This window comes from Pelophylax lessonae (genome assembly GCF_965119305.1).
Source record: "Pelophylax lessonae genome assembly, chromosome: 1".
Classification (NCBI taxonomy): Eukaryota; Metazoa; Chordata; class Amphibia; order Anura; family Ranidae; genus Pelophylax; species Pelophylax lessonae.
Window position 1 is genome coordinate 289,190,765 of NC_138768.1, and position 13,567 is coordinate 289,204,331.

Here is a 13,567-nt window from a genome sequence, read left to right on the forward strand (position 1 = left end):
GGAGGGTGATTTGTGCTGAGGATTTGTGCCAGGAGGGGGGATTTGAGGATTGTCCTTGGAGAGATTATTGGGATGGGGTGGGGGGGATTTGTGCCAGAACAGGAAGTCTTGGGGCTGTTAAAAAGGGGTATTTAGGGGGGAGGGGGTTGTGCCAGTAGGAATGATGGGGGGTATTTGTGCTAGGGGGAAATTTTTGATGGGGGGAGGATTTGACGGGTAAGATCTGTTCTAGGAGGGGAAATTGGGGGGGGGTACTAGGAGGGTGATTTGGGGGGTTGTGCTGGGGGGGATGGGGGGGATTTGTGCCAGGAGGGGGGGACTTGTGCGGTGGGGTTGGGGGAAGAGGATTTCTGCCAGGAGGGGGGATATGTGCTGGGGAGATGGGGGAAGAGGGTTTGTGCTAGGAGGGGGGATTTGTGCTGCTGGAATGGGGGGGGGGTTGTGCCAGGAGGGGGGATTTTTGCTGTGGGGATGGAGGGAAGAGAATTTGTGCCAGAAGGGATAGTTGTGCTGTGGGAAAGGGGAGAGGATTTGTGCCAGGAGGGGGGATTTTTGCTGTGGGGATGGAGAGAAGAGGATTTGTGCCAGGAGGGGGGATTTGTGATGGTGTGGGGGGGGGGGGGATTTGTGCTAGGAGGGTGGATTTATGCTGGGGGGATGGGGGGGGTTTGGGCTAGGAGGGTATTTGGGGGGGTTGTGCTAGAAGAGGTGATGGGGGATTTGTGCCAGGATGGGGGGTTTTTGGGCTGTTAGAAATGGGGATGGGGGGATTTATGCTAGTAGGGATGATTAGGGGTATTTGTGCTAGAGAGGAAATTTGGGGGTAGGATTTGTGCTAGGAGGGGGAGTTTGGTGGGATGTGCTAGGAGGAGGAATTTGGGGGTTTGTGCTGGGGGGATGGGGAAAGAGGATTTGTGCTAGGAGGGGGGATTTGTGCAAGAAGGGAAAACATTTTTTTGGGGGGCGGGGGGATTTGGGGGAGAGGATTTGTGCTAGTAGGAAAATTGATGGGTATATGTGCTAGGAGGGGACATTTGGGGGAGGAAAAGATTTGTGCTGGGAGGGGGGATTTGGAGAGGGGAGGATTTGTGCTTGGAGGGGAAATTTGAGGGGTGAGAATGTGCGCTAACAGTGCTTTTTTGAGGAGGGATAGTTGTGCTAGCAGGGAACATTTGGGAAGAGAGAGGCTTTGAGTTTAGAGAGGATGGGGGGGGAAAATGTGTGCTGGGAGGAAGATTTCAGCAGGGAGAGATGTGTACTGGGAGGAGGGAGAATATTTGTTTGTGGAAATATTTGGCTTGGAAAGGGAATGTATGCTTAGGGCCTAAGTGTGCCAATTAGTGCTCAATTTTCTTTTTTTTAATATATATTGCTAAAACATTGTGCTCCTACATCTTGTGGGGGGGCGCAGTTTGGTGTCTTCGCCCTGGGCGCTGAATGGCCTTGTCCCGGCTCGGGGAGCCTTACAGAGGAAGCAGCGGCTTTGCTCTATAATGCAGCCGCCTGCTTTCTCTGTACGGCTCCTGCCACCACAGAGCCCATACCACAGAGCCAGCACTGCCACCACAGAGCCCACACCACAGAGCCAGCACTGCCCCCACAGAGCCCACACCACAGAGCCAGCACTGCCACCACAGAGCCCACACCACAGAGCCAGCACTGCCACCATGGAGCCCACACCACAGATCCAGCACTGCCACCACAGAGCCCACACCACAGAGCCCACACCACAGAGCCAGCACTGCCACCACAGAGCCCACACCACAGAGCCAGCACTGCCATTACAGAGCCCACACCACAGAGCCATCACTGCCACCACAGAGCCAACACTGCCACCACAGAGCCCACACCACAGAGCCAGCACTGCCACCACAAAGCCCACACCACAGAGCCAGCACTGCCACTACAGAGCCCACACCACAGAGCCAGCACTGCCACCACAGAGCCCACACCACAGAGCCAGCACTACCACCACAGAGCCCACACCACAGAGCCAGCACTGCCACCACAGAGCCCACACCAGAGAGCCCAGCACCACAGAGCAAGCTCCACAGAGGCCACAGAGCCTGGCACCACAGAGGCCACAGAGCCCAGGAACCACAGAGCAAAGCACCACAGAGGCCACAGAGCCTGGCACCACAGAGCCCAGCACCCCAGAGGCCACAGAGCCCGGCACCACAGAGCCCGGCACCACAGAGCCCGGCACCCCAGAGCCCAGCACCCCAGAGCCCAGCACCACAGAGCCAAGCACCACAGAGCCAAGCACCACAGAGGCCGGCACCACAGAGGCCAGCACCACCGGCACCACAGAGCCCAGCATACCACAGAGACTGGCACCACAGCCCAGCATACTACAGAGACCGGCACACCACAGAGGAGCCAGGAATCAGGACCAGCAGCCAGCCCCAGTACCCATTATTTAAGGTAAGTGAAGTCTTCTAGTTTTGGGCCTGGGCATCAAAGTTCTATTAATTAATATAATATTGTTTATTTTTCTATTGTTCAGTGACACTCTAATGTAGTTTCTCATGGGGGCTGGAGGGGACTCTTTCTATCAGAGACTCTCCAATAGGCACAGCGAGGGCCTCTGTAAGAAAAACCCCCCTCCAGGTCCCATTAGACTCCGTTGTAGTCTCTAATGGGGCCTGTTGCGGGGTCTTTCTAACATAGACTTTAAAATGCACACAGAGATGACCTCTGTTCGAGAGACCCCCCTCCAGGTCCCATGATACGACCCCATTATAGTCTCTAATGAGGCCTGGTAGGGGGGTCTTTCCAACAGACAGTCTAACAGAGGCCCTCTCTGTGTTCCTTGGAGAGATCCCCCTCCAGGTCCCATGATACGACCCCATTGTAGTCTCTAATGGGGCCTGGTAGGGGGGTCTTTCTAACGGACAGTCTAACAGAGGCCCTCTCTGTGTCCCTTGGAGAGACCCCCCCTCCAAGTCCCATTAGGAAAAGGGGAAGAGTTAGTAAGATGACCACGCCCACGTGGGGGACGCCATAAATATTTCTGCACCCAGGCATCTGTTACCCTAGGATCGGCCCTGCAACCAGCTCTGTGATGTCGTCATGGGTGAGTGGAAGAGGACTCCAGTGGTAACCTGTGAAGCTCTGGTGAACTCCATGCCCAAGAGGGTAAGGCAATGCTGGAAAATAATGGTGGCCACACAAAATATTGACACTTTGGGCCCAAATTGGACATTTTTAACTTAGGGATGTACTCACTTTTGTTGTCAGCGGTTAAGACATTATTGGCTGTGTGTTGAGTTATTTTGAGGGGACAGCAAATTTACACTGTAAGGCCCCTTTCACACTTATGTGACGTGATTTTACCGCGATTTTGCCGTGATTTTTTGGCACGATTTTGACGTGACTTTGCCGCTATTTTGAGCAATGGCTCAGGGCTATATACCTCAAAACGCATTAAAATCGTGTCAAAGTAGTGCAGGAACTACTTTGAAGTCGGTGCGACTTCAAAACACACTGATATGAATGGGGCTCATTGAAAATAATGGAAAACGACTTGTTATGCGATTTTGCGGTCCAAAATCGCGGGACAAGTCATACTAGTGTGAAAGGGGCCTTATGCAAACTGTACACTCACTACTTTACATTGTAGCAAAGTGTCATTTCTTCAGCAATGTCACATGAAAAGATATAATAGAATATTTATAAAAATGTGAGGGTGTACTCACTTTTGTGAGATACTGTATATATATATTTACTTATATGTATAAATATATTAGTTACATCATATATCTTCCTTTTTTTACATTTATTACTATTTTTTAACTGTTATTTTTATTTTTTAATATGTATTTTTAGGCTTAAAGCAGGTGGGGAGAACACAATATAATGTGTCCTCACTGTCTGTCAAATGCTCTCTGAAGAGTGATACCAACATGGAAAGCTCTTCAAAGACCACCGCACATGTGAGAAAAGTCTGCTAAATGGCCTGTACACAGACCAGAGGATCCTGAATGACATCATAGACAAAATATAGGGATGATCATATTTGGTTAATGACATCACTTAGGATTCCCATATGGTTAGTTTATAAACAAAATGGATGCAGGATTTGTCACTGATGATGGCAGTAGTAAACATTGTCGATTACACAGTCATCATGCCAGTAGATCGTCAGGTGCTAGGCCATTATGATATATGTGGGTCTACATTGCTGGATGACATGATTGATTTGGGATTTAAAAGAATTTTTTCATTGTCTATCACACTGAGAAACAGCACTAAAAATTCTTCCCCTCTTGTACTACAGCCCTGTTAAGTTGTCCTCTTATATCCATCGCAGTCCAGTCTATGTTGGAGGAATTGTGGATTACCAGGCACCCTCCCACACATTTGATGGAGCTGCCCAGTAATTACTCAATTCTGGAAAGATGTAAATGCTCCACTTTTCTTTCTCACAAGGTCTTCAAGCTTTGTTAACCCTCAGTGCACTTTGCTGAGATTGGTGCTACAGACGTGACACACTCAATTCCATCCTATAATTACGCATGTTCTCATAGCTGCAAGGCTGGCCATTGCCCATCTCTGGAAAAATATCTCTCCCCCAACTAACCAGTACTTCCTGTCTATACTTAATCAGAATTCCTACATGGAATTTATGTATGCTAATGTAAATTTTTCCCTACCAAAATGTTTTGCTCACTGGGCACCCTGGCTACAAGACGCAAGATGTGAGGTTGATACCACATGAAGCGAATGTTACTCTCACTTACGCACCTCTAAACCTTACTCCCAGCAAAGATTAATCTCAACTTATTGACTACAGAACACATCCTAGTGCATTGGGCCTGTGGTGAGTGTCGTCCTCCTACAAAAATATATCTTCCTCTATCGCTCTTCGCATTAGAGGAGGACGAGACTGACTCCCTAGCATCTGGAAGGGTTATCATCCCTCCAACTCTCAACTTGTTTCTTCTTCTTTGTTACTTATGCTTAAGATACCTATTTTCAATATCAGCTGGGTGATACAGCCTATGTTACTGCTAGAGTTTAGGTTATGTTACCAACCCTGCTTTTTTTTTCTTTTTTTTTTTTTGCTTCACCTGGTCTGCTCTATCCAGTGCATGTTATTACCAGGGTGGCTCAGGCCACCCAGCTTACTCTCATTTATAGCAAAGTATATACTTATCCCTGTTGTTACGTAATCTATGCACCTAGCTTATATATACGATGTATGATTACTCTAACTTGTAATTCTTCTATAAACCAATAAAACTCAAGTTAAAAAACAGGACTTATTTTATTAAATGGGTGTTTATCTAAATTTTTTGTTAATAAGTAACAAGGGATACTATGTACTATGTACTTCATATTTATTCACCTTGAAGGGTGTATCTAGCCATATTTTAAAAGGGGCTTCCAAAATCCAACTTTCTCTTCAATCGTCTACATCCTTTTTCTTAGGACAGGATGTGGGGTTGTGAGCCTTGCACCCTCAACATGGGGACAAGGTGTTGTGTAAAAAAGAAGTGGGTCTTTCGGGGAGGAATTATTCGTATAAAAAAAACACCTACACTATAAAAAAGAAAACCTTTAATAGAAAGAACAATATCCCCTGTGTGACAAATTGATACCCTGTCACTTTAAACATGGAGGAGAATATGACACAGGATTCACATTAAGGGTTAATGTGAGATTCCAGAAAATATTGATTCTGAGTGAAGAAAGCTTTGATGTGCAGGATTGTTCAATAATCAAGCCAGAGGATAGCTCAGCACTCCCAATTTAGAGACAGCTCCCAGTGTGGGAGACAGGAGGTCACACCCAGGGGTCAAAGGTGTCCCAATCAGGAAACAGGAGGTCTCATTCCCGGATCAGGTGAGCTCCTATCAAGGTGTCGGAAGAACCCCTGTCCATTAGCTAAGATTGGGCCATACAGCAAGGTGCCAAGTGAACAACAGAGGGACTGGTAAGAAGAGCATCAGTGCTGCCAACAAGGGAGCCAGGTGGTGTGGTATTTCCATTTGTTCATATTGATGTGGAAGAATCCCTGTGTTGGCAACTGATGTGAACTTTCTATTTTATTTAATAAAAGGGAGCTGCCATGCCCTAAAATACACTGACCCTCCTATGCGATGACCCCACACCTGATCACATTACCCTTTTGTTACTTACGTAAAAAATGACAGATCCCCAGCTTGCTGTTATATGTAAATAAACTATCTAGTGATGCTGGGTGACGTCAATAATGTCATGCAGGATTCCCAAACAGTCTTTTTACTAACACCAGCCGACCGGGATCTGTAGTGCTATTGCCACAAAATGACAAAATTCTGGCTGATTATTGTTGACAAACATCAGCAGGGGGTTTAGGTGGGCAAAATGGTCAGATATGGCAAACTTGTTCACTCATTCTCCAAACTGTGATTTGGCTGGGCTCACACTGCACTCATGTTTAACCAGAAGATCATCCTTAGTCTCATTTACATATTATGGTTTGTTGTGGGGAAGAGACTGTTGGTGGGGAAACTCAAGTTCCTGAAGACCTCCGGAAGTGGTGTCATGATACCAAGATGCCAGGGATAAGAACGAGATCAGTCAGCAAACCTGCACTACACTGGCAGATTATTGGTCTCCATTACCAGACTAGACACCTTTAAGGGTGATATGACAATGGCAAGCAAAAAAAATAATCACATTTAAAAAATTGTTGGTGTGAGGTTTTGGAGGGATTGAGGGTGTGATTGTTTTACCTGGAAATGGTCATACTCATACTCATGCTCCAAAAGAAACAGATCTAATACATTGTGATCCAAGTAACCAAATTGGAATATTTAGGGGTGGTTACTGAAAAGTATATCATTATTTTAATATACCTGTAAGTAGGGATGATCGAACGGTTCGGGTCGACCATCGGTTCGACCCGAACATTGGCTGTTAGAGGTTAGGCCGAATTCCAAACTTTTTGCTGAAAAAGTTCGGAATTCGGGAACCAGAACCGACCAAAATGCAATGGTTCAGGAAATGGGCTTTAAAAGCCCGTGATTGGACCAGAACCATCAGTAAAAGCCAATTGAGGGGGCAGGAGAATGCTAGGAATGTGATTGGAGTGACTAGGGAGTCCATAGGCCAATCATTAGTGAATACGTCCCCCAGTATATAAGATAGCCCCCGCCAAATTCCTAGCATTGTTATACAGGGACATGGAAGAGAGTGGAAGCAGTTCTGTGACTTCTGCTACAAAGTGTCATTTAGCAATTTTTAGTGTGAGGAAAGGGATATCTAGTGTAGTTAGGTTGCTATTTTCCACTATAGTTAGCTTTAATTATTCAGTTTCTGTAGGGAAAGTGTTAAGTGTAAGGGGACCATAGTGTAGTGTAGGGTTAACTGACTGTGACTGCTATGGCAGGGTGAAAAAACCCTTCCATATCAGGGTGACCGCTATAGAGAAAAGATTGTTTCTCTTGTGTCACATTCAGTGCACTAATATGGCTTCGCCCCTGTGAGCATTCTTTTTGCTGCAGGCGTTTATAGGGCTTTTTTGAGGAGATGTTTGAAGTCAGGCATGACATCTGAACATCTGTGTAGGTGTATACATACATACACCCATGTCTGTATATATACACATACACATATATAGGTGTGAAAGTAGCAGAAACATATGCTTGCGCTAATTAAATAATTAACAGGCATATGTCTCCGCTCCTATAACACCTATATATGTGAATGTGTATAAATACATACAAGTGTGTGTGTATATATATAACCCTATACAGAAGTTCAGATGTTTTGCCTGCCTCCAAAGACCCCAAAAAATGCCCAAAAAAAACGCCTGCAAGAACACACCTGGGCATTTTTTTTTGCGCAGGCATTTTTTTGGGCATTTTTTGGGCATCTTTGGAGGCAGGCAAAACATCTGAACTTCTGTATAGGGGTATATATATACACACACACACTTGTATGTATTTATACACATACACACATATAGGTGTTATAGGAGCGGAGACATATGCCTGTTAATTATTTAATTAGCGCAAGCATATGTTTCTGCTACTTTCACACCTATATATGTGTATGTGTATATATACATACATGGGTGTATATACCCCTACACAGAAGTTCAGATGTTTTGCCTGCCTCCAAAGACCCCAAAAAAATGCCCAAAAAAAAACGCCAGCTGCAAAAACACACCTGGGCGTTTTTGTAGCTGGCATTTTTTTGGGCATTTTTTGAGCGTCTTTGGAGGCAGGCATAACATCTGAACTTCTGTGTAGGGGTATATACACCCATGTATGTATATATACACATATATAGGTGTGAAAATAGCAGAAATCTATGCTTGCACTAATTCACACTAATATGGCTCCGCTCCTATAACACCTATATGTGTGTATGTGTATAAATACATGCAAGTGTGTGTGTATATATAACCCTATACAGAAGTTCAGATGTTTTGCCTGCCTCCAAAGACCCCAAAAAAAGCCCAAAAAAAACCACCTGCAAGAACACACCTGGGCATTTTTTTTTGGCGCAGGCATTTTTTGGGGGTCTTTGGAGGCAGGCAAAACATCTGAACTTCTGTATAGGGTTATATATACACACACACTTATATGTATTTTTACACATACACATATATAGGTGTGATAGGAGCGGAGACATATTGGTGTTCATTATTTCATTAGCGCAAGCATAGTGTTCTGCTACTTTCACACCTATATATGTGTATGTGTATATATACAGACATGGGTGTATGTATATATATATACCCCTACACAGAAGTTCAGATGTTTTGCCTGCCTCCAAAGACCCAAAAAAAATGCCCAAAAAAATGCCTGCGCCAAAAAAAATGCCCAGGTGTGTTTTTGCAGGCGTTTTTTTTGGGCATTTTTGTGGGTCTTTGGAGCCAGGAAAAACATCTGAACTTCTGTATAGGGGTATATATACACACACTGATATGTATTTATACACATACACATATATAGGTGTTATAGGAGATAAGCCATATTAGTGTGAATTAGCGCAAGCATAGATTTCTGCTATTTTCACACCTATATATGTGTATGTGTATATATACAGACATGGGTGTATGTATATATACCCCTACAGAGAAGTTCAGATGTTTTGCCTGCCTCCAAAGTCCCCCAAAAAATGCCCAAAAAAACGCTTGCTACTAAACCGGCAAGGTGTGAAAATAGCGGAGCCATATCCCTGTTCTATAAGTGACCTAATACAAATTTTCTTTTATGGTTCTGGACATGCTACAGAGCTGAATCTTCACAGGTACACTTTTTAGACCCCCCAGACACTAAATCCAAAGACATTTTTATTTTTTTTTTATTTTTAATTTTTTTTCAATAATTGGCTCTCTATCAAAAATTACAATTTTTAAGAACTTTTTTGTGTGATTAATAGTCCCTGGGGCATGACCCAGAACCCTAGGCACTTTCTAGGGGCATTTATTGGGTTTTAGGACTTCAAAATTGTGTTTTTGATTACCGAAGTTCGGGTCCCATTGATTTCAATGGGGTTCTGAAATCCGGGCCGAACTTTCGGAAAGTTCGGATGTTCTGGCTGAACCGAACTTTTGAAAAGTTTGATCATCCCTACGTAAGTAAAGATTTGATTTTGAGTAACCATCAACCATGAAAAAGTGATAAGCGTAGTCCATTCTGCATTAAAATTAATATTAACCTCAAATCCAAAAACAAAAGAATAATATATTGCAGCTTACCTTAAATGCTGTGGTTGCATTAGTTTTCTTTTTCAAGATTTTATTTTTTTGTTATTTTCATTTGGTGATCCATCCAGTAACACACTTTTTCTTAGTGTGTCTCTACCCTGGATGGAGCAGCAACAGAGAAACCTTTGGAAAGCAGTATTGTCAGTCCGTGAAAACGGGAATGTTAGATGCACTAACATATTAAAGCCAAACTCTTGCTAACACTGTTTAAATAGTTACAGTAACCCTTTTTTTCCCTTTGGGATAAATTATTACATAATGAAAAAAGCTGGCGATTGTAAGCCCTCCTGTCAGTATTAAATGGTTTGTCACAATCCACTAACAGCAAGAAAGCCTAAAAATAGGAACTCTAATGGAATTTCTGGGATTCCAATTTACATAGCACTACTATAAAATTAGATGATAAGGATCATAAATCGGAGAATTGATGGAAATATAGCAATAATGAATAATAAAAAAATTGAAATGATTTACTTTGTAATGCTGAATGCTCTGAGAAGCAGATAGAAGACATTTATGACCTAAATAGTAGGGCTCTGTACTTTAAATTTTCTAGATTGATAATGCAGATTTGGATTTAGTGCTCAACAGTATTTTTCGTAAAATCATCTTTTCAATAGATGCTTTTACCTCTTTGTTTCTTAAACTGTACAAAATAGGGTTCAACAATGGTATGACAATTGTGTAAAATACAGCAATTTCTTTGTCCATATTGGAGGATTCGTCTGATGGTTTAAAGTAAGCAAAAATTAATGTTCCATAAAATAAAAGCACAACAGCGAGGTGAGAGGCACAGGTAGAAAATGCTTTCTTTTTTCCTTCCATTGATCGGATATTTAATATAGCAGCAATTATAAACATATAGGATATAAAAATAAGAACAATACAAATTAGTCCTAACACAAGATCTGTAGCTATAAGTACTTGTTTGTTTAGGGTTGTTTCTGTGCAGGATAGTGCTAGAACTTGTGGGACTTCACAGAAAAAATGATTGATTTCTTTTGGTCCACAAAAGGACAACCATAAAGTGCTCATTGAATGAAAAGTAGAGCTCGAAAATCCAAATATCCAGACAATTAGTGAAGTACAAATGCAAGACTTTTTGTTCATAATACTCTTATACCTTAATGGATTACATATAGCAAGATAGCGATCAAGAGACATAAGAGTTAGCAGCAGAAACTCAGTATCCATGCCAACAGTGAAAACAAACATCTGAATTATACATCCATTAAATGATATTGTTTTTTTCTGGGAAATTAAATTGAACAACATTTTAGGAACTGCAGAAGTGGTGCATATTACATCCAAGAAGGATAGATTGCCAAGGAAAAAATACATTGGCGTGTTGAGCGCAGAATCAAATTTTGTAATAAAGAGAATGAGAACATTGCCACCTATAGTTATTAGGTACATTACAAGAATGACTAAAAAAAGCAAGATTCGAAATTCAGGAGGATTGGATAGCCCAATAAGAATGAATTCTGAAATGCTGGACCCATTGTTCATTGTTTTTTATTCTTGAATAAAATAAAATAAATCAAATAAAAATATTTGAAAAAAATATTTTTGTTATTTAATGCAATTACATAAAGCTTTTTAGACCCGAGGACCTGTTTTACTAATGTGTGAAGTGAAATCATGCATGTGGAAAAAACAGACATAAACATGCAATCATGTTAAAGGGAATTAAAAACAAACTTTTCTAGTAAAAAGAAAAAAAAAAAAAAACTTGGATGTTTAATGTGAGTATAAGTTTGTTCATTGCATTTCCCACTTTAGTAAATTTGGCCTGTTAATACAAGTAATTTCAGTTTTTCTATGATTCATCTGTTATTACTTTTACAACTAATTGCATCTACAACTACTAAAACTGTTATACTTTTAAAGAAACATGCCTACTTAAGCAAAAATGAAGGTCATAGCATCAACAAAACTGCACATTTTTTACCCTTTATTGAAACAAATAATCCCAACTTTTCTTTGTGCCAAACTCCAAATACTACTACAAAATCTGTCAAAGAAAAAAAAATAGCAGGCTTTTTTCGGATACCACAGTAAATACAACTTGCATAAGTATAAAACTAGATTTTTATAAATATCCCTTAAAAAAGGTAAACATAGTAAAAGAGAACAACTTCAAAATGTAGTCACTATAGCACCCTTAACACATATTTGTCCTCATCCAGCACCTATTAGCAATATATGTAACACTTCCATTTGAATCCTATATTCCAAACATTGTTTTCTTTAAGTGGCTACATTGCATATTCTATTAGCTAAGTTGGTGGTAGACTGAAGTACTTTTGCTCCTGACACTCTAAATCAGGGATATGCAAACTGTGGCCCTCCAGCTGTTGCAAAACTACAAGTCCCATCATGCCTCTGCCTTTGGGTGTCATGCTTGTGGCTGTCAGAGCCTTGCTATGCCTCCTGGGACTTGTAGTTCTGTAACATCTGGAGGGCCACAGTTTGCATATCTCTGCTCTAGATGTTCTCTATTCATGAAAACATGTCAAGAGCAAAAGATCACTAACTGTTGAGAGAACTGAGTTTGCTGGTCCCTGATACTGCTGGGTACTGGATACTCATTTAATAGGAGGGTAGACAGGGTCATCGGTCACAAATGGATCGATTTAAAAAGACAAATAGACTGTTCACTTTGCAAAGAAAGTTGAACTTTTCAAAGGAACTTGTGATTGGGTATTTGCAAAGTAAAATTTGCCATGTTCACTAAGCTTGCGGCAAATTCCCTTTCAAAGTGCAACTTACCTTGCAAAGTGAACAGCATTTTTTTTTTCCAAAATATCTTTATTGAGAATCAAATAGGTAACATACAGCAAATTCATAGTAACAATGAAATTGCAGTAACAAAGGTAATCAAAATCAAAAAAAATATTCTTATAATGGCACAGAACTTAGTTCCCAAATAGGAGTATCATAACTTGGATATGAGTAGAAACAATCAAAGCATGGTGGATGCCATATGAAGATAGGTAAAACAATTGAGAATAACAGTAGTTTTATATTAAGCCTTGGAAGGCGAACCAAGAGGTGTGTTTGGCAGGTGTCGATGGGGTTTATATAGCTGATCTTGGTCTTGTAATCAGTTCTAGGATATGGGGAAAGTCATCATAATCCGAGATCAAGAGGAGAAAAGTAGATAATGTATCAGCAAGGCTTATTGGGGGTGTATATGTTGAATCCACTGTATGAAGCATCTCTCAGGAAGGGAGGCCTGCATCCCACACTACATAGAGTGCCAGATAGCTACCCCCAGCCCCAGAGGGAATCGTATTATATCTTTTTGTGGGGAAAGGGATGAGGGGTGAAGCAAGAGGGGAAAGGAGGGAGGGAGGGGATGGGGAACAGGGAAGGGGAAGGGAGGAAATCAGTCCCAGTCTCTGTCCCATGAGGGTTGAAGAGGTTGTAGACAAGTATGGGAGCTATTTGCACATTATGTGTTGAGCATTGATAATAGTAGGGAGAGTCTAGGTTGTGGAGACAGGAGGAGAAGCTGTAGGTTGCCCCTCACACTCATCCCTTGTTTAGGGGTGAGAGGAACCCATCCCAGTACTTGAGTAGGAGTTATTTTCCTCCTGTTTCTTCCGTTTGTGTATATTGTGTGTCTAGGAGTGTGTGAAGTAAGAGTGAGTGATAGATGTGACTGGTATCATGAAGTACTTGATGTGGGTGTAGTAGTGGGTGCAGTTCCTTTTAGAAGCATCGTGTATGTCGCTGAAGAGGAGAAAAAGGTCAGCATTTTTGCCTTAAGTAAATCAACCCCAAAGACTGAGATTGACAAACGGTATGCTGCTTACCATGTGCATGGATTTGCCATACAGTATTGCAGATCAC

General features: G+C 42.1%; 1 protein-coding gene across 1 annotated transcript; it reads right to left on the minus strand.

Annotated features, from left to right (window-relative positions):
- Nucleotides 1-10,261: 10,261 nt before the first annotated feature.
- On the minus strand, nucleotides 10,262-11,218 carry LOC309544269 (olfactory receptor 5V1-like; the record flags this gene model as incomplete). Its single annotated transcript, XM_082243170.1, has 1 exon — nucleotides 10,262-11,218. One exon carries the CDS (start codon nucleotides 11,216-11,218, stop codon nucleotides 10,262-10,264), a length of 957 nt encoding a protein of 318 aa, XP_082099296.1.
- Between the last annotated feature and the right edge of the window lie 2,349 nt (nucleotides 11,219-13,567).